This window comes from Emydura macquarii, unplaced genomic scaffold, assembly GCF_026122565.2.
Source record: "Emydura macquarii macquarii isolate MOO-44397 ecotype Brisbane River unplaced genomic scaffold, CSIRO-AGI_Emac_v2 contig_2897, whole genome shotgun sequence".
NCBI classification, from domain to species: Eukaryota; Metazoa; Chordata; order Testudines; family Chelidae; genus Emydura; species Emydura macquarii.
The window spans coordinates 13797619-13819904 of record NW_027133034.1 but is presented as its reverse complement, the minus strand read 5'-3'; the positions used below and the strand labels follow the sequence as shown (position 1 = coordinate 13819904).

The 22286-nt window shown below is 36.8% G+C and overlaps 1 protein-coding gene across 2 annotated transcripts in view; it reads left to right on the top strand.

Annotated features, from left to right (window-relative positions):
* CNTNAP4 (contactin associated protein family member 4) overlaps positions 1–22286 on the top strand; it is a 438417-nt gene that overhangs the window by 398749 nt on the left and 17382 nt on the right. For both annotated transcript variants that reach the window (XM_067569202.1, XM_067569201.1), the window contains 5 exons: positions 363–490; positions 10574–10744; positions 14403–14621; positions 18455–18694; positions 21378–21602. In XM_067569202.1, the coding sequence (XP_067425303.1) occupies positions 363–490; positions 10574–10744; positions 14403–14621; positions 18455–18694; positions 21378–21602 (983 nt within the window). The remainder of the gene's footprint in view (positions 1–362; positions 491–10573; positions 10745–14402; positions 14622–18454; positions 18695–21377; positions 21603–22286) is intronic.

Below are 22286 nucleotides of genomic sequence, written 5' to 3'. Positions count from 1 at the left end.
ACACTAGGTTTAGGAAGGCAGTTAAGTACCTAATTATGTTGAAAATAAAATGTCATGCTTATGCAGATGATCACAACCCTAAGCCTGTACACTTGATTCTGTGGTCTCATTTAGGCATGCAATAGATTTGAATGCTTTTGCTGGCCATGAGGTCAATATTGAATTTTTTGTAAGTATGCTTCCATTTATTCACATAATCACTTGTCTTACCTGCACAATACACTGTAACTTTTGAAAATTTAGTTCCAAAATAATTTCTTTTTTGAGATCAATAAATCCTTCACTAGGACAATATGATTCTCTTATGTAACTGTTAATCAGAAACATTTAGCAGATGTTTGTTTTCTATTTTAATTTTTCAGGGCTAATGACACTGGATTCCTCTCTTATAAAGAGCATCTACCTGTAACTGAAATCATTATCACAGATACAGACCGACCAAATTCTGAAGCAGCTTACAAGCTTGGGCCTTTGCTTTGTCGGGGTGATAGTAAGTAACAACAACAGATGCTTTATTTAAGTAACAACATTGGTTTTCAAGCTACAGATAATTGACTTAAGTTTTACACACTGTATGTTCAACTGTTAAAAAGTTTTACACACTGTATGTTCAACTGTTAAAGGTCATCCAACAGTTAATGGTTAATTTAATAAGAATTGAGGAAGAGTGACAGGATCTTCAGGCAGATCTGTGCAAATAATGGATTTTTCAGTTTGCTGGCAGTTCTGAAAAATATAAATAAAAATAGTTTCAGGTCTACATGAAAATGACATTATTTGAAATGTTGGAGAAATTTCAGGTCCAACGAAACATTTCATTTTTATTTTGAGCGTCTTTTTTATGTTTTTGCAATTTTAAAAGCTAAAAATGAAGGAAATTTTTAAATGAAAAATAATTTCAACCAGAAAATTTGAAATGTTTCATTTACTAAATGTCAAACCTAAATGTTTCAAAATCTTTAAAAAATGGGATGTTTTTTAAATGAACAATTTGGTGAAATAAACATGAATTTGCAAAATGTTTTGCTGTGCCAAATCTTCATTTTTTCACTGCAAAAATATTTTGGCTGAAAAATTTCACTTAGCTCTATCATCAAGGAAGCAGAATGCATTTAAAATTAGTTATTATACATATGAGGAGATAGATCAGAGGTAATGATGGATATGGTTTGCATGGAGACGTGACTCAAGTAGAGGTTTTTTTGTGCTATGTTGTTCCATTTTTGGTTAAAGCATTACTGTGCAGAGATGATTAAGATTAAGCTGTGTCTTGGGAGAAATACACCCTTTACTGAACATGCAGGCCTCTAATTTACACCAAGCCTTATATCTGGTGTCTTCATATCATATTTTAAAGGACCTGAGATGCTATGAGAGCTTAGCTCAAATGGGTACTGGTGTGGCTGAGAAAATTGTGCTAAGGGATATTATGTCCCAAACTACTACTACTGGGTCCTATACCAGATTAGGATCACTAGTCAGTAAAATATTTCTGCCTGAATAATATTAAAGAGAATGAATCCAAAGGTCACTCTTTATCAATTTAATTCCTGGGGAAAAATGAGCAGATATGACATATTAGAATATTATTTCCGCTGACCATGCTATGACTAGAAAACTGTTTCACCTTATACTTGAACACAATTTCCTATATATTATAGAGTGTTAAATTTGAAATCAGAAAAAACTGACAAAATAAGACCAAAGGGAAACACAGATTAATGAAAACTTGTTTGTAAGACACAAACTGCACATCTTTTAGATCATTGGAAAATATTAGAACTACTTTTTTTTTTTTTTTTTTTTACTTTATTGAAGAATAATGCAGGGTACTGATAAGATATTTGCTAATGTGTAATGACAAACATCTATAGCATTCTAATTGTAAGCATTGTAGTAACATTTATTTTGTTTTGCACCTCTGGGCCAGAGAACATCACAAGTAAGATTTTGCGACAAATACCTATTTCTCAGCAGTACTGTTGAATAAGGAAAAATAGATATTCTTGGACTCACATCCATGGTTTGAATCCTCACCAGAGAGATTATTGCTTCTTTCTGTTTCTGCCACTGTCAGACGCTAAATTATGTGATTCCACTTAGAGGAGATATCCTCTTATTTACCTCTATTCTTTTTTTTTAAACAGACAGAAATTTGTAGCATTGTAATTGCTCACTGGCATACTCTTCAGAAGGGGCTGAGGGAGGATGTTTACTTTCATTTTTGACACACAAACAGTAGGCTCCATTAAAAGGCTGAAAGGTTGTGAAATCTCATGGCCCAATAATATAGCTATTAATAATAATAAATAATAATAATAATTAATAATACATATATGAAAAATAACTGTTGATGGCAAGCATCAAAATGAAGGAGATCTGTAAATAGTGCACTGTATTGGTTAAACAGTGTGTTCAGTATCACCAGGTGAATAAACTAGGATTGTTTTTAAGGTGTTTGTTTATCCTCATTTGCTATCATTTACACAAATATACGTTTTTTAGTTTCTAAAAACTAATGTGGACCAGAAGTCAAGCTGAGATATGACAGGAATATGTCAAGGCAATATGATATTAGAAATAACAATAATGCTTACCACATCTATGTGATACTTCTAATTTTTAAAGTTCTTTACAAACTAATTAATTCTCTCAGCATACCTGATAAAGGTATGTATATTATCTCCATTTCACAGATGCAGAAATTGAAGCACAGAGATTGTGGCATTGTCAAGGACCAATGGTCTTACCATGGGATTTCATAGCTTTCATTCCTCTGCTCAGAACACTAAGACACACTTTTGTCTCTTGACAATATATTCTTTGGCTATCTGTGATTGGCTTTCTCTATTTTCTTCCATAATTTTCTATTTGCACATTATAGTGTATTGAATAAATTGTATCTCAAAGATTTTGGTTTCAGATTTGACATAGCATTAAGTTTAGTACAAGGAAAGAGACTAAATGAATCTATGATCAGCAGAGTTAAGAACAAAAAGAGGAGAGGTGTATTTTATAAATATTTTATAAATATATAAAAAACTTATTAAGAACAAAAGTAATCCTAACAATGATATTGGCCGATTATTGGATGGAAATGTTAGAATTTATCGGTAATAGTGCAGGCAAGGTAGAAGTGTCCAATAAATATTTCTATTCTGTTTTTGGGAAAAAGCCAAGTGATGTGTTAATATCATATGATGATTGTGAAATACTTTAACAGCCTCCTTAGTTACTGTTGGAATGGAAACAGCAATTACTAAAGCTCAACATTTATGAATCAGCGGGTTGAGATAACTTGCATGCTAGAGTTTTAAAAACCCTGGCCAAGGAGCATTCTGGACCATTAATATTAGTTTTCAATAAGTCTTGGAATACTGGGGAAGTTCCAGAGGACTGGAAGAAAGTTAATACCGTGCTAATATTTAAAAAAGGGGAAAGGGACAATCTGGGTAATTATAGGCCTGTCATACTGACACAAATCCTGGGCAAAATACTGGAACAGCTTATACAAGGTTCTGTTAATAAAGAATTAAAGGAGGGTAGTATGATTAATGCCAGTTGTCACAACACTGGTCAAGCTCTCCCAGCTGGACACTCAGCAGGTTGCTGTGTTTGAATCCCAACACTTGAACCTGCATGCTGTTGGCTTGCTGAGTCTGAGCAGAGTCCAAGCACTGCCTCTGCCTTTGTGTCTCTGGGCACACTATCAGGGCACAGATCCTACATCTAACATCTCCTTCTGAGAGCTGGGATATAACAGCCCAACCGCATAGGTCCTGCGATTAGTGTCAGTTCTCCCAGACTCCCCAGTAGCCTAAGTCCACTATTCCCAGAACTCAAACCATGTGGGCACTCTGGTTTATGCTTTCTCCCTTCAGGAGTATGTGATAGTTGAAGCAAATAGAATTTTCACAGGGTTTCTGACACAATCACTTTTTATTTTAGACAACGCAAGAGATATCTAAGCAAACTCAGAAACACCAGCAAACAAATCCCTGACTCAGTTTTCTCACCACTGTTGAGCATTCTTTGGGATTTGGGTGAGTGTTCTTTCAGGGATCCAGGGCCCTCTGTGTGACTCCACTCCTCCTGGATCCCCTAAGCATCAGTCATCCCATTGTCCTGAGGTACTGCCATTTGAATGGGAGCTATTCATGTTAACGACTCTCCATTGTCGCTGTTCTGAGAGAGATGTGACACCAGCCCTGTTAGCAGAAGGCTCACTCCACATCCATTGAAACATTCAATGATACAGCAACTTCAAAAAATAAACCAAAATTCATAAACTATACAAAGACAGGTCTCTCAAATGCAGATTAGGGTGAACCAAAATGTCCTACATTTCTGTCAATTTTACCAAATGGTTTTAGTTAAAAAAAAAATTAGTAAAAACATTTTGTTTTGGCATTTCTGAAACAAGATATTTATTTTTTCTATTCAAAATAACTTTTCATTTTGAAATTTATTTCAAAATTTTTTTTAAGTTTTTAAAAGCTCAAAAATGAAACTAAACCTTTCATTTCAGGTTGAGTGACCCATGTGATCTGAAAAGAATTTATTTTTCAACTGTTTGCTTATTTATTTGTTTGTTTATTTATTTGGAATGGCCAACAAACCAAAAAATTAGATATTTGCACAGCTCTGTTGATGCCACCCAATAATTTAGATTCAGAAACTAGAATGATACAAAATCAACAATTAAAAATGAATGACAAACAAGCTAACTCGTAAGTCTCAAAATATAATTATAAATGGGGAAATCAGCATTGAACACGTGTGTGTTTAGTGGGGTTCTACAGAGACTGGTTCTTTGTCCTACTCTATTTAACATTTTTGTCAATGACTTGGAAGAGAAGATAAAATCATCACTGAGAAAGAGAGGAAGAGTAGGAAATAATGAGAGGTCACTGATAAAGCAATCTGAATCTTTTGGTAAACTGGGTGCAATCAAACAATAATCTGTTTTAATACTGCCAAATGTAAAGTTGTACACCTAGAAAAAAAGAATATAGGCTATACTTACAGGATATGGGGCTCTATCCTGGGAAGCAGTGCCTGAAAAGGACCTGAGGGTAATGGCTGATAATCAGCTGAACATCAATTCCCTGTGCGATGCTGTGGCCATAAGGGCTAATGCAGTCTTTGGTTGCATAAACAGGAGAATCTCAAGGAAGAATAGAGAGGTTATTTTACCTCTATATTTGTCAGTGATGCAACTCCTACTTGAATGCTGTGTCTAGTTCTGGTGTCTGCAACTCAAGAAGAAGGTTGCTAAATTGCAGGAGGTTCAGAGAAGAGCCACAAGAATAATTAAAGGATTGAAAAACATTCTTTATAGTGAAAGACTTAAAGAGCTTGATCTGTTTAGATAAAAAAATAGAACATGAAGGGATGATTTTATCATAGTCTACAAGTACCTTTACGTGGAACAGAAATTTGATAACAGAGGGCTCATCAATCTAGCAGAGAAAGGTATAGTGAGGTCCAGTGGCTAGAAGTTGAAGCTAGAAAAATACAGACTAGAAATAAGGTATGCATTTTTAACCGCAAGAGTAACTAACCATTGGAACAACTTAACAAGGGTTATGGTGGATTCTCCATTATTGGAAAATTTTAAATCAATATTGGATATTTTTCTTCTAGTTCAAACAAGAATTAATTCAGGGAATTCCCATGGCCTACGTTATAGAGAAGGTCAGACTAGATGATCACAGTGGTCCCTTATGGCCTTATAATCTATACATTTTATAAACTGCAGTATAGAGGAGCTGGAAGTAGTGGTACATGTGAGGCAGCTGTACTCTCAAATTGTCCAAGGCAAACTGTTGCCAGCTGGTAAGATTCTGGAATGTTAGAAGGATCCAGTTAGAAGAAGTAATTTGCCTTCCTCACTGCTGTGCTGAGTGAATGGGATTTTTGCATCATTGAAAGAAACACTGGGTAAATGTGAAAAGAAACAAATGTGAATAAAACATGCAACTAGCGGAGTGTGATTCCCCCCCCCCCCCCTGGTGATTTTCACAGAGGGAAAAAAAATATTTTTCTAATGCACTTTCACATAGGAGGCCACAATATGGCCACTCTCACAGGTGACTGGAACCTTAAGGGGAGATGAGCCATGTGTGACAAGTTCAGCTTACCTCCGCAGGTGGAGAAAATAGTGAAGGACATATGATCAGTCAAGCCTGCGATATATAAAAGAGGCCTGGGACAGAAGTGTGTGTGAACTGTGAAGAGAAGACAGATCCACAGGGACGAGGGGCTGGGCCTGGCCTTAGACTGAGATGAAGGCTCTTTTTGTTGTGAGTTCTGGTTGGTTTCTGCTACCTTGTTGGCAGGATTTAATAAACTGAATCCTAGATGGGGAACCTTTTTTTTTTTTTTTTTTTTTTTTACCATTGACTGGGAGGTGCAGTGTTTAAGATGCCCCATGGAAAGAGAAATTAAGATAGGATACCACAAAGCCACCCCAGGCCATGAGGGGCACTTAGGAGGCAGTGATTTTATTTACATATGCATAGAAAGAAAACCAGAATATCAGAACAGAAAACAAAATGGAATGCATTAGACCAAAGAGCAGCTTCATCTATAGAGACAATGGGCTAAATCCTGCACCCCTTACTCATGCTAGTAGTTTCACTGAAGTAATTTGGAGTAGTCCTGTAAAGCTTGTAGGATCTTCAATTTTCAGTAAGCACAGCTTTATAAAATAGTAATAATAAAGTGCACCTACAGTCAGATCCTTACCATGTTCAGGTGAAACACAAAGCTTCTGACTAAAGTGGGACCAGCATTTGGCTCTTATGTCCAATGGTAGTGTTGGGGGATCTTTGGGTACTTTAGAAATGTTAACATATTAAGCTTCACAGCACCCCTCTGAGGGTAGGAAAGTATTATCTCCATTTTATATATGAGGAAACTGGGATAGGGATTAAATATCTTGGTCATCGTCACACAGGAAGTCCATGGCATCTTTGAGAACAGAACCTAGATCTCCTGATTACCAGTTCTGTACTTTAGCTAAAGTAATCTGTAAGAGAGAGGTAATTTTTTATGCCATGCCAAACAGAGTTTTGTCTTGACTCTCCCCTTCCTCTCCTCCTTTCTCCCTTCCTCCCTCCGCTGGAGACATCAACAGGAAACTTTATTCTTTTTGCCAATTGATCAGCAAACTAAAAACTGTAAATTGTTTCCCGCTGGAAGCTATTTGGTTTTGTTTACTTTTTTCCCTTTACTTTGATCCTTGTTGGAGTTTCACACAGTGATGCAGCACTTAAAGTATCAACAAGAGGAACTGTTACAAATAAAAAAAAAAAAATCAAATGTGTTCTGACACAAATGTTTGACAGCACCAACAACTTATTTCAACTAAAAAATTGTTCTGAAGAAGTCCTTTTTGATTAATTTTGTAGCATTCAAAACTACTAACTTGTTCGTCATGTTTTCATTTTTCTTCTTAGTCTTTTATATTTTATTTTCAAATTGGTAAGCTAAAAGAGGATTTGTTAATGAATGTTCTCTTTAACAAGTCTTTGAAATCTTGAAAGCAGAGTATTATTTGCAGTATGGATATGGGTGGTGTTTTATTTATAGCAAACAGGGCAGTTTTTCTTCTGCTTTTTCTTTACTTGTATGGAGATTGAAGTCTTACCACCTAAAATAAAATGCTAAGTATAGCTGATTTCCTTATTCCATGGCGTTAGATAGTTTCAGCTTTCTGAAGAGGAGACTGTGAAGCAGATCCTCAGATACTGTACACTGAGGTATCTGTTTTGCCATACCAATTTACAGCAGTTGAGGATCAGGCTCTATATATTTATTTCTGTGGGGGGTCTTTTTTTGGTTATCCCTTTAATATCTTTATATTCATAAATACTTTATGCATCTGTTTCAGGGTTGAGCTAATGCAGTTAAAAGAAAAGAAAGATGGAGTAAGGGAGGAATAGGAAGAATTATTCTTTCAACTTTGGACTTCAGTGACCCTTTCCATATGGGGGTCTCAAAATGAGATCAGAGCTATCATAATCAAAGGAGAAGGGGAGTTTTCTACCTTTTACCTTAAAACGTTCTAGTTCACTTCTAAAATGATGAAAGATTGGCAACTATCTAATCTGCCCCATGCTAAAAGCTCCATTACCACTAGGATGGAACATTCAAATGGTTCATTGGAGCTAATCACATCATTTCTATGCTGGACAATTGTCTTTTTTTCCTTCTAATTGCCAGCTATGTTTAACCCATCTTGTATAAATTGCTAGTATTAAACTTCCAACTGTGTTGAAATTACTGGCAACAGCTAGCTTATGGTTTACTAAGTAGTTGATACATGCACTCATCATAACTGCAGAGAAGTTCAACTCTGCAGGAGCTATGACCTGAGACAAGGAAAAAACAGGGGCTGAAAGAAATGATTCCAGGGTCAGTTGATGGTGTTTTCCATGGAATGATAGGTTCTTGACTGCAGCTGGGGAGCCCACAACACAACTTGAGAGTCAGATGAAAAGCCTTTTTCTTTTACTCCCCCAGCCCTGGGCCATCTTTTAATTGCTCCAGTCTTCTGGTGTAAATAACGTGGAGAGTGCCAGAGTGCAGGGATGCCTCAGCCATGATTCTTTTCCCTGGCCGCGGTCCTCCACCAGTCACAGAGAGGGGATGGTATAGTGCCATAATGTCAGCGCTGTGCTACTGAAGGAGTCCCCTACACCGTTATATCTTGATATCATTGTGGAAATGGTGCTTCTCCAGATACTTCCATATTCTAAATAGGAACTGTTCAGGAAGAATGCTTAGTGTGCACACAGGTATAGGGAGGAATTAAAGAATCTTGTAAATAGAGATGGTGGGATTTTTTTTCCATTTTCCATCCAAAAAATGCCCTTTTTGCAAAACTAAAATTTTCCACAATAAAGCTTCAATTTTTTCAAAAAAATTCAGTTTTCCCTGGGGATGACGAATGACCATTTGGAGGGGCCTTGTCAATTTCCCTTTCCGTCATCAGTCAGCAAGTAAAATGGACAAAAGCAGGGCTGCCAAGGCTGAGTGCCCTCACTCTCTGCCTCCCCAGCTTTCAGCATCCCTCTTCATCTCTCAGGCCAGAGAAGTTGGGCATCCAGATTCTCTGCCTCTCCAGTTCCCAGAGGTAGGGAGGCTGGGTACTAGGGCTATCTGGCTGCTGTCCCTGGCGGAAAGGCTGAGCTCCAGTTGTCTGGAGTAGGGGACCTTCAACCAAAAATCCACAGTTATAGCCCAGATACGGAGTGGGCAGTTGATTGAACGTTGACTGTGTGCTGGGGAAGTATCACTCTCCAAAGCCCTCAAATAGCCAGATCTGCAGTACCCACATTTGAGGGAGGGAAGGAAAATATGAGGTGAGATGCAGTGGCTCCGCTACTGCACAAGAGGAGTCAATGGATATAGCAGATTATAAGATTAACATGTTAATCTCTCTGAGAGGAGAATTTCTCTTTAAGAGCAAATTCTTTCCTCCAACCAGAATGTAGAGCTCTTATCCACAATGTGGTACTGATTCCCACCCAGCCCAAACCCTTCTATCCCTCCCACAAACTGTTGAAATCAATGTGAGGATCAGAACCCTGTTTCAAATCCCAAATGAAGTCAAAAAGAGTATTTCCATTAACTTCAATGAATTTGGATGAGGCCTCTAAGGGCACAATGTGTTCTAGAGAGCTGTGTTACAGGTAAGAGAAAAAGTTTAGAAATTTGGGATTTTTCAAAAATTCAGCTGGGAGCAATATATATATATGCATATATTTCATCCCGAATCACAGCATTAGCAGGAAAATATGTCCTGGCCTTGTTCAATTAGATAAGAAGATATTGAATGCCTCATTTGATTTAGAAAGCAATATAGCTTGTTAAAAAGATAGATACACATGTAAGAAGTCAGCAATAACAACTAGGTGTTTCTAATTGGGCAGCCTGAATGTAGATCACATCCCCATCAGATTGAGTTCTGTTAGGGATTTTCAACAGGCTTTTGAATAGTTGAGAGCAAAATTCAACAAATTATACTGAAATGTCAGCTGATGGAAAAAATAAGACCATTGGAATCTGAGGATCTGACCTTATAATCACTACCCAAGTAGTCACATTGACTTCAGTTACACTAGTCATGTGAGCAAGAAAGCAGTATGAGTCCCTACATTGTAATCAATTTAAGGGCAAAACACTGTGGACACTAGTTAACTACTTCAATAGAAAATAATAGATTACTGCCATGAAATAATTGGAAGAACTCCCATTGCCTTCAAGAACTGCAGAGCCTGGCCCTATGTGCATAAACAAAGCTTTTTTTTTTTTTTCCTTCTTATAAATGACAATTCCACCAAGGATAACTCATGTAACCTGTTAGAGCAGGGCTAGGGTCCCAGTTCACCCAAAATGAGTGTTTTCATGTACTTCTAAGAGTAGACACACATAGCAACATACCTTACAAATTATTTCTTGCATTGGGTACTTTGCTTCATTAGTTATAAATGTTAAACCGTATATAAAGCAACTTTAGACAATGCTGTTTCTTTCATTTAATGTTTTGTTTTGCTGTAACCAGGGACATTTTGGAATTCAGCCTCCTTCAATACTGAGACCTCATATCTTCATTTCCCTACTTTCCATGGAGAACTCAGTGCAGATGTGTCATTTTTCTTTAAGACTACAGCTTCCTCTGGTGTCTTTTTAGAGAACCTGGGAATTCAAGACTTCATAAGGATAGAGTTGCACTGTAAGTAATATTTAATAAGAGGATTTTGGTTATAGCTTTCATTTAGATTGTCAAAAGTTAGCACTTTGTAATTCTGAAGTTCAAACGAGAGAGAACCTATTTTCCCCTAATATTTTTCCATATTAGGCAACAAGATCATTGAATTGTCTTCTGTTAGAATGGTGTGAATTGGTGTAAAGTACAGTGATATAATGGTCTCAGAGAGCCATTAAATACCAAAAACATCAATAATATGCTCTTGTTTAGCACTTCAGAGCAGAACCTCAGAAGCAACAACGATGTTCTTGTAGGATGTTGATGTCCCAAGCTCAAGACGTTGATACTTCAGAACAAATGGTGTAAGGAGATGGAAAGTACACATCAATATAAGAAAGCATTGGACAAATACTAAATTGGAGAAATTCAGCCACCCCTTCAGACAAAGAATTTATCCAGTTCAGTTGGTGATCATAAAACCCTTTATCTCTTGTCATATATACTTCTATTCAGACACACCTATTTCATGCTTCCTCCCACCCATCACAATCTTCATAACTCTCCCTCACAAATATCTGATTTGGTATACTTCTATATTTATTCATATGACTTGTGAAGCAAGAGAGAAGAATTTTAGTAGTGGAAGACCCATGGTGAACTGGACCAGTTTTCACACACAGTGGTTTTGTTTTTTTTTAAATGCCACTAGTATGCAGGATTAAAAAAAATGTCTTCACTCCTGCCACAATCATCTGCATACATCCTCTAAGCAGACCTGTTCCATGTTGTAAACAACCTAGTTGATCAAGGGTGTTTGTGCAGGTGACAGCGTTTTGTGTTTGCCTTGCACTGAGGATAAGATTGCTCAGATCTTATTGCTCCTTATTGGCATTTAATAAGGAGGTTGTATCTTTTTGTGGACCTCTTTCACCATGAAATTGGGTACTTCTGAGTATTTTACATGGGTTGCATCTTCAAACCATTCCAAAATTGCAGCTAATGCAGATTGTGGCAGTGTATTCACAAAGCTGCTTTGCACAGAGATCATATTGCATATGTGTTCCATGAGCTGCATAGTAGTAGCTGACAGTTACTTTCTGGGTGACAACTACATTCTTGACTTTGACCTATAAATCCCTATTTATTTGTGTTTTAAAAGATGAATAAATTAAACAACCGCTTTTAGCACAAATGCTAAATTTCTGGTGATAAAGAAAGATTACATCACACCGGGTATCTGACATTATTTCATGGGGTCATTTAGGTTTTATCATTATGTATTCATTTCTAATATATTTAAATTTAAATCACCAACTTGCTTTTGAAATGGTATTAAAAATTTAGCATAAATCAATGTCTTATGCTTGATTTGTTTAATAATAAATAACAATAATGAATGTCAAGTTTGATAATGTATAATATGAGGATATATTATACATGATTTAAAATTCATTATGCCTTTAATATTTGGCATTGCATAGTTGCTTACAATTTTATTATTTAGTACTTTCTTGTTTGTTTCTAGCTTTACATCTGACTCTGTTAAGTTAAATGGTCTTAAGATATTTAAGGTTCTAGCCTTAATTTTTGCCTGAGTAAAGAACAGCAGATAAAACTTCTTATGGGAAAATTCTGCGCTTTTAAGACTACTCATTTTTACAAACTGTCATTAAAATTGCCATGCCTCTCCATGTAATATACTTTACCATCATGACCAACTATGGGGAAAGGAAGATGTTCCTTGAACTGTCTTTTAAAATATAGGACTGAATCATCTCCTACAGGAAAATATATTATTTTTCCTTTTACAGAATAGGGAAGCATACCCTGCTATAGTTGATTCAATTTTACCTTTTCAGATATATTTAAATTTTAAGATATTAATTGAATATTTCACAAATCTATGTTATATGTTGTTGTGACATCAAAGATTGCACAGTCACACGGTTTACCAGATCCATCATTCCAATTTGCCATCGGACAAGGACATTTTGTTCACCCAAAAGAATAGATTGTGTTTGCAGTCATGTCACCAGCATTATCCATGAGAAAGCAAATCACTTCTACAGAAGAAACATTCAGCAGAAAATCTGCGTGGCTGACATGGTGGAATTTCTGGTGATTTAGTTCCCTTGCTTTTTTTGTGGCGGTGGGGGTTTTGTTTTTTTGGGGATGTTTTTTTGAGCCATGGGAAGGGAAGTGTGGAAGGGAATTACCTTCAGAATCACTTTACTGTGGAACTATCTTGAAACACCTCCTATTCTAATCTCTTTGCGTCATATACCATTTTTAAACAGAACTGGCCATTGACTTCAAAGTGGTGTTCTGCTTTAACATTGATTTCAAGATATGGCTCCTTTTAATTAGAGAGCAGACATACGGTAGCTCATTTTTTTATTCAGTTGTTTGTTTTGCATGGCTCAGCGCAGTGAGAACAGCGCGCAGAAGGGAAGCAGAGCAGTCGACGTCAGTTACGCACCTACTCTGCGTAGTTTGCGTAACTCCCGTCAACTGCCGCCGAATCGCGCAGTAACCAGCCCTCAGAGAGTATAAATTGGTATAGCTCCACATACTTCAATGGAACTACGCTAATTTATGTAAGCAGAAGCTCCAGCCTATTGTTCATTGGTGTCCAGGTTTGCAGTGGAAGCTTACCTTAGCAGATATATGTGTAAGAATGTCTGATCAGTTTCTATTGACTATTCATCTGAACAGACTTCAGTGAGAATTATTCTAACTAAGGTCAATATTAACATAAGTTATGATCATGGAAGGAGTTCAGTAAAGTTGTTTATAACAGGTGTATAGCAGAATTTACACTTTGGTATACCAGGAACTGAAATGGCTATTTTTTGGTATAAAATTATCCCCTTAATCCAAACTACACCCCCTTCTAAAGTTCCAATGTCTGTAAAACAGAAGGAGTTTAGTGCACTTGGGAACAAAGTTAGAATCTTGCAGTGTTTACTCAAGCATTTCAGCTCAAGATGAGAATCATGTGAGTTATTGCGGAAATAAGACTGCACAAATTATAGTATGTTATAGCCCAAAGTTAAGAAGTAAACTTCGGACAGTTTATCAGATGGGTAAAGAGTTCATATTTGTCAGAATAGCTAGTACTTTCTGTTACCTAATACATGTGCTCTGTGAGCCAAAAATCTGTTTTTAATGCCAATGGGAGTTGTATGAACCTATCAGAAAATAGAATTTAGCCTACTGAGTGTGTAACTTGTTTTGGGGAAAAAAAGCAATGGTACTGACAACTAAAATATAAAGGTACCAATAACAGCCAATTAGCATGTTGGCAGGAAATGATTTTTATTCACAATGAAAACTAAAGAGGCTAGCACGTTCACTGTTTCCAGACTAACACCTTGCTATGAGGACATAACCAGCTCAGTATTCATGCTGTAAACAAACTATTGCTCTCAATTGCTAACAGTGTGAAAAGTGATCTTTTTGGGGGCTGGACTAGCCTCCCATTGCTGTGGAAGTCAAGTTTGTCCATGAAACAAATAATTTTACCATCCCATCATACCCAGAGGAAGAGAATAATAGGACAGGTCCTTTGGGGAAATATCTCACTCTACCATTTAAGGAATTTCTGTTTATGACCCAAAATTTTAAACTTTCTTGTGTAAGAGCTGACTTGAACAAACTGTTACTTATGTATTGCTTTTAGCTCCATCTGAAGTGACATTTTCATTTGATGTGGGAAATGGACCTTTTGAAGTTATAGTGAAATCACCCACTCCCTTAAATGACAACCAGTGGCACTATGTGAAAGCTGAAAGAAACATCAAAGAAGCATTGTTACAGGTTGATCAGCTTCCACAAAGGACTCTTACTGCACCTTCTGATGGGCATATCCGTTTGCAGCTCAATAGTCAGCTATTTGTAGGTAGGTGTCCCATTCTTTTCCTATTATCTGCACGTGAAGGTAGAAGAATTGGTAGCAACCCAGTAGCTTTTAAATATGGTTAATATGGTGTGAAGAAGACCTTAATATAAAACAGGAGAAATACAACTGTATTTTCAGAGTCCACTTGCAAATTCAAGGCATGAGCCTGTAATTCTTCCTCAAGTAAAATTCACATTGAATCTAATTGAACTCTTGCCTGAACTGTGGGATTGGGTCACCTGCCTTTTGAGTAGCACTTTTAATAAAATACTTGTGCTGAGGTTAATTAATGTTGCAAATCAGATTGGGAGGCTGTGATTTGGTCTTGCAAAACCAGCAGCAGTTCAGGCCTACATTCTGTTTTATTTAAACAACCATGCTTTTGGTGAGAGATTTTGACTGAAAGATCCTAGCTTTGCCCATCTTCTACTTAATATACAGAAAAATTTCCACTAACATATTTAAATTTATTATTAGAAAAATAGGAATGGAATGATCAGTAATTAGTCAATGTTTGTGAGGATCTTTAAACTTAGAAATGCTATATAAATTAAATTAAGTGATATGAGTAATACATGATAAATAAGTAATAGTAATGTCCACACAAAAATGCACAGTATTATTTATTTGTTGATAGAGTAAGACTCATATAATGTCTTGAAATGTAGTCTCGAAGACAGACACACACATAAGACAAGATGCACTGCAAGGGCCACACGAGAGTATTAACTTGTTCATTTGTTTGTTTGTTTATTACATACGGGGAGGAGTTGGCAATTAAACTACATGGAATCAGGGCTCTGGGCCAGGTGAAAGATATGAATCTTAAAGGAGTGATTTTATTGAGGAGAGACTGTGGTTAAGCACACAGGGACTGGGATTTTGTTGTGTCTAGAGAAGGCCTGGTGATAGCAGTGGGATAATGAACCAAATGGGGTGGTGAGGCTGGCATCTTTGGCAAAGGATGGAGGAAGATGCAGTAAGAAAGGAGATCCAAGATGTTAGTCAGAGTGGAGTTGCCTTAAATGCACTTTAAATTTGTAATAGTGGGCAAGTGGATTCAAAGAAAGAAACTGAGGAGGAGAGTGCTGTTTAATATAGTATGATAAGTAACAGTGATATCCTTTCGTATGGTCTTGCAATATAATTGCTGTAGCATAAACAGTTGAAACTAGAGCTGTTTGAATCCTGCAAGTTCTAGAGTTTGAACCTATATCTGGAATTTGGTTCACAAGAGTTAGAAATGGTCTGAGCCAGGCAGGTTCTTTTGGAGGTTTGGAAAGAAGGAACCTAGTAGTTTCACATAAAGCCTTTATGAGCTATATCTCTCCACCAGTCTCAGCAAATAGAGTTTCCAACCGCTGTTGCACTTCAGAGGTCTTATGCCCTCCTACACCTAACCCCAAAAGATCTTTTTTGGCCTGAGGGCAGCAAGGCTGGGAATGGTGAGCACCCTGCCCCTGAAGGTTTTTTGCACTTGCTCAAGGTTCTATTTATCTATTTTTATTAACTGTAAAATCTTTCATTCCTTTTTGAGTCTGTGTAGGCTAGTGAAAACATCTAGTTAACAGTGGACATCCTCATAGGCTTAACAATAGCATTAGCAGAGTCAATCCATACTAACATATTGATTTATTTGCATAGAAAACTGCCATAGTTACCCATCGGCGATCTTCTTTTATTAAAATTGTAATCTTGTCAGAGTAGAAACCTTATCCTTTATTTGTTTGTAAAGTATATCCACTTTGATGTTATAGAAATAACAAGCATACAAATCAGTGTTACACAAGAATATTAGATGCATTATTGCAGTATGAAAATCATAAAACCCAGTATACAGGTAAGAGATAAAGGTCTTTCTGTATACTGTATAGTTTATAGTTGAGTCCATTGTTTGCATTTGTTTCTCATATGTTTTGAGTACTGTTGTTGAAAGAACTTCAACTAAAGTTTTCCTCAAAATTTCTAATTGTGATGGGAGAAAACCCTAATAACTTTGTAAAAAAATGTTCATAAAAATAATACAGCTCGTGTTATAAGTAACTCATTATAAACAGCCCACAGTTCTCCCATGCTGCTTTATGGACATTTAAAATCAAGCTTTTACACTGAAGGTCCAAAATTCTCCAGAGGAGGAAATAAGTATGTTCTTAGAATCATAAAAAGAAAATACATTTGTTAAAAGTTGAATGTAGGATTTTAACTAAAAATAAATTAGAAATGCATAAGAATTGCAGATGGTATCGGACTTGTAAGGTACTTGCTGTCTTTGCTTTTTAAAAGATAGCTAATGCTAGAAGCGTGTTAGACCAGCAAATATTAACAATGGGCAAGTATTGTTCTCACAGGTATTGTAGATTGCCTCATTTCTCTGAATACCATAATGAATAAGATGTTAGCTGTCAGAAGACATATTGTACAGGAACAATGGCAATCAAATATGAGACCACAGAGGAAGATCTGTAAGTAAGATCAAAGGACTGAAAAACAGAGTAGTCAGGTTTCTCTATGGTTTGTTTTTTTCTCTTTTTCCAGCTGTCGCTGAGAATGCTAAAGACTATATGTATCTGTTAAAGCTCTAGTAGCAGTGACAACTGAATATTTATGCTGACATAAAAGACTCCTGAGTGAAGGCCTGCAGTAACTAAATGTTTAGATGGATCCACTGATAGAAACAAAGGGCTGAGTTCTGATGGTGCTCCTTGCTTGGTAAACCCACTAGTCGATGATATTTACATACGTGGAAAAAATGGAAGATTGGTCACTAAAATAGTGGTTATATTCCACTTAAAAAGCTTAGTAGCAGAAAAGTAAGACTGTCATGATAATGGAAAATAGACTGACAGCCCAAGTAATAGGTGTTATCTAGCTCCTCTTGATGCAATATCTCGGTGTTTTAGGCACCTTCATACTTTCCCTATGTTGGGGCTGGGTGGGGTCCACTTCAGCTCCTAGCACAAGTTAGAGCAGCCTCAGAACTGCCATTACTTTCACCTGGCTGCCTGTAGCCCCAAAAGGGCCATTTTGTCAGCTAGAGGCATTCCAGCCATGCCTTCTTTTCACCAGAGAAAGCACCTTGCATGCCCTCTGTACTAGAGGAATTTCCCAGAGGCCCGATTCACTGCCTTTATGGCTCTTTGCACATATACTATGTTCAGTGCTTCACATAAAGATGATTTCTGCTCTAAAGAGCTTACAGTCTTAAAGACAGACCTAGAAAAGTCAGCATACAGAGAAATCTAGAGGAAGAAAGAGTAAATTATCTATATATAGTATGTATATGACCCCCACACCTGAGCACCTCACAGTCTTGATGTGTTCATACCCACAACACCTTTGCGAGGTAGGGAAGTACTACTATTCCCATTTTACAGATGGGGAACTGAGGCACAGAGAATCTAACTGTCTTGTCCAAAATCGCACAGGAAGGCTGTGGCAGAGCAGGGGATTAAATTTGGGTCTGCCTGGTCCCAGGCTAATGCAATAACCACTGGACCATCCTTCCTGTCCTCACTTACAGGTGTTGCGGTTTTTTGGTTTTTGTTTTGTTTTAAATCTAATGCCCACATATTCCTGTCCTGTGAATTAATACAATGCACCTTTGCTTGGTATCTTTTATTGTGCAAAATCTTTTCCTTCAATAAAAAGCATCCAAAATTTGTTGTAATTACTTGACAAAAGCAAATAAATAAATAAATTTCAAGATATAGGTTGAGTTATTTATAAATATTTGCACCTGCATAGACCATCCTGCAATGTTTAGGGCTGTAAAATAAGTAGGCTTTTACACATCAATTCTTTTCCTTTTAAAAGCTCATATTAATTTATTTCAGGTGGAACAGCATCCAGGCAGAAAGGATTTCTGGGATGTATTCGTTCTTTGCAACTGAATGGAATAGCACTTGACTTGGAAGAGAGAGCAAAAATAACCCCCGGAGTTGAACCAGGTTGTCCTGGACATTGTAGCAGCTATGGTAACCTGTGTCACAATGGAGGAAAATGTAGAGAAAAATACAATGGATTCTCTTGTGACTGCACTTTGTCTGCTTACACTGGACCATTCTGTAAGAAAGGCAAGCATAAATAGTAAATCTGTTACAAGTGGAGGCATGTAACTACTGAGTATTGATTATAATGATCTCTTCTGACATTGAGTTATTGAAAATTATAATCCTTGAAAATGCTATCAACTCAGATAATCCGGAGTATGATCTAAGCTACTATCTGAAGAGATGTGTCTATAAACTTCAAACTTTTATTTGCTAAAATATCTTTTTAAATTCACCTTTATTTAATGTAGAAAAATATGCTTTCAGCTATATTTCTGAAGAGCCAGTGAATAAGTTCTCTTAAACACCATTATGCGTCTCCCAAAGGATTATATTCACTATGTACTTTTTACAGCAGATACTCACATTACTTGAGAGCATCAGTAACCTTCCCTACTTGATGCATCTCTGCTATTAGGGTCAAAAATTACAACTACTAACTGGGGTAATGCCTTTTGCTTATGCAAAGAGGGTTTAGAAAACTGTTTGTCTGCATCTACCAGATATTGAACCAGAGAACTTCAAAAGGAAGTCTAAATACTTTAGCCATTTAATCTGAGAAAATTATGAAACTAGGGCATGTGGGAATTTTATTCTAGGTTTTGAGGGGGGAGGGGGAGAATTGTGTGTTAAAAGATGCAGTCACATTTTTCAGTGTTTCTGGTTTCCTTGTATAAGATTGTAGCTCGGGAATATATTTTTAAGGTCAATCAACAAACTCCTTAATTTCTGTCCTCCCAATTCAAATTTCAGAAGGAATGTTAAACATGGGTGGTGAGAAAGGGAAGATACAATGATGTTGTTTTCCTGAAAGAGAGAGCTACAGGGTTCCGGTTGCATGTAAATCCTGGGGCTTATGAATGGGTCCACAATTGTTAAAATTTTCCATTAATTGTTGTCTGCCATCTAACCAGGGCTGTTCGCTGGTGCTGTTGCACTGACGGTCAATCAGGAGGCCACTGATTTGAATTTTCTATAATAAAATAATACTTGTTATTTATTAATAATCCTGTTAGCCAACTAAAAGGGAAGGGCCTGCTCCCACAAGGAATTGAGTGCCTCCTGCAAAGTGCTGAACAAACTCAACTTCCATCATTATCAGTGATCACACTCCAGTTCACAGAGTTAGGCCAAAGAAGCATAAAAGGAACTATATGTGCTTCTGCCACATCTATTATGATGGAGCCAATACATCCTCACAAACACATCTTTCAGTAAATGAGTCATGTATACTCAGAAACTGCAAAGTGAGTGGATAGAATCCATTTTTGAGAAATGATCAGTCTTTACATAAAACCTTCAATACTTGGTAAATTTATTTCTTAAAAGTAAGACTTTTAAACCTGAAAATCCCTGGAATTCCTATTACATTATTTCACCTGATATTTCATTTATTTTATTTTTTTAACTAACTTCCCAAAATATGGCACCTAACTCTGATTAAGTTGGTAGAGAGGAGAAATAATACATTGTAGAAGGAAATATGAACCTTTTAGCAAAATCCATTTTAAATATTTTATGACAAAGACATCTGAGATCCAGTCCCGCAAAGTCCAGGGAAATATGCAGCAGTAAGTGCGTGTGCAAGATAAGGCTATTTATCTTGTTTAGGATTTGAAACCTCACTGCTTGAGAAGTTTTAAACTAGCCAAATTAATCTATCTACTGTGGGGGCTAATTCTGTGTTGCAGCTGGAAGCCCTGGATGACCTACAGTAACAGTCTTTCTTCATCTCCAGACCAGTGGTTCTCAACCTTTCCAAACTACTGTAGCCATTTCAGGTGTCTGATTTGTCCTGTGTACCCCAACTTTCACCTCACTTAACTACTTCCTTACAAAATCAGACATAAAAATACAGAAGTGTCACAGTACCCCTGTTACTGAAAAATTGCCTTACTTTCTCATTTTTACCATATAATTATAAAATAAATCAACTGGAATATAAATATAGTACTTGCATTTGACTGTATAGTATATAGAGCAGTATAAACAAGTCATTGTACAAAATTTTAATTTGCACTGACTTTGCTCGTGCTTTGTATGTAGCCTGGTGTAAAAGTAGGCAAATATCTAGATGAATTGAACTACCCATTGGAATACTTCTGTGTACCCCCAGGGGTACAAGTACCTGTGGTTGAGAACCACTGCTCCAGACTATACCAAAAGAACTGTGGACTAGGTCAATTCACTTCTATAGGGGTCATGGTACTTTCCAAAATGTCTCCGAGTTGTGAGGGCTGTGTGGAAAAGAGAAGATGGTTCCAGTCTGTATTATCTGTACCAGATAATCTCTACAGGGATTGAAGGGGACATTCTGAGCCCTAGCCTCATCGTCTCCACTCCGACCTCCTGCCCAGTTTCTGCCCCTTCTCCAACATCGAATTCTAAGTCAGAGATCATCCTCCACGGGGTCTGAAGGAGGGTTGGATAATACAGCAGAAATGGCTGAACACACACACTTTCACAAGGAAGGGCAATCTTTGTGCGAGGGTCCCCTGTGTGTATGGATCGGTTGAGGGGAGGGCAATTCTGGGCCTTATTCTTATCTACAGTGTTGATCAACAGTGCTACTGATATTTCTTTTCCAGTTTAATCATAGTAGCTATGAATATTTTTTAATTTTTTCTGTTTAATAAAAAAAAGAAAAAGAAAGATATGAATATTTGGTTGTAGGATGTTAACAAAACTAAATTACATGTTGTTTCAGAGATTTCTGCCTATTTTGGAGCTGGCACCTCAGTGGTGTACAATTTTCAAGAATATTACACCTTAGCTAAAAATTCCAGTTCTCATGCTTCTTCTTTCTACGCTGACATGACTCTGATCAGGGAGGTGATCACATTTACTTTTCGGACAACACGGACTCCAAGCTTACTGCTTTATGTGAGCTCCTTCTACAAGGAGTATCTCTCAGTTATTCTTGCCAAAAACGGTAGGTGTTCAACAACAACAACAAACTGAATGAACAAAATCACTACTGAACTTCAGAGCTATTGTAACAACTCAGTATTTCTTCTAATTCTCAGACCTGAATTGCAACAAAAGAATGTTTTTTCCATTGTCACTTTCTTTAGGTGCTAGATTTATTTTCCAGCAAAGCCCGCCCGCCCCCCACTCCCCCCCTCCAAAAAAATGATTTCCACATGAAAAATTAGTACCTAGTTAAAATGATTCCTTCCTATAGCATCTTTTTTCAATCCATGTAGGAAATAAGTATTAGTTTTATTAAAGCTGGAAGCCCTTTGCTAACATAGAACAATATCCTAAATTACATTTTATTTGCTCATTTTGAAATAAATGTCTGGTTAGGCTTGACAGGTGTTTACTATTACATTCTTGGAAAGCATAGAAATGACAAACGTCATTTTGTGATAAACAATATTACAATATATTTATCTTAATTTCATATTATGCTGTACTGGGCCCAAGTCATTTTTATAAGCTAATACAGTAGGCTAAATACACTTTTGGCCAAAATGGACACAAATTAATTGAAGCCAATGTAGCTGTGTCCATTTAGGTCAGAACTTTATTTTGTCCAATATCCATGTTTTCAAATCTTTGTTCTTGTTTTACTGTTTCTAAGTAGTTTTGTACTATGTTGGCTAATGTTATA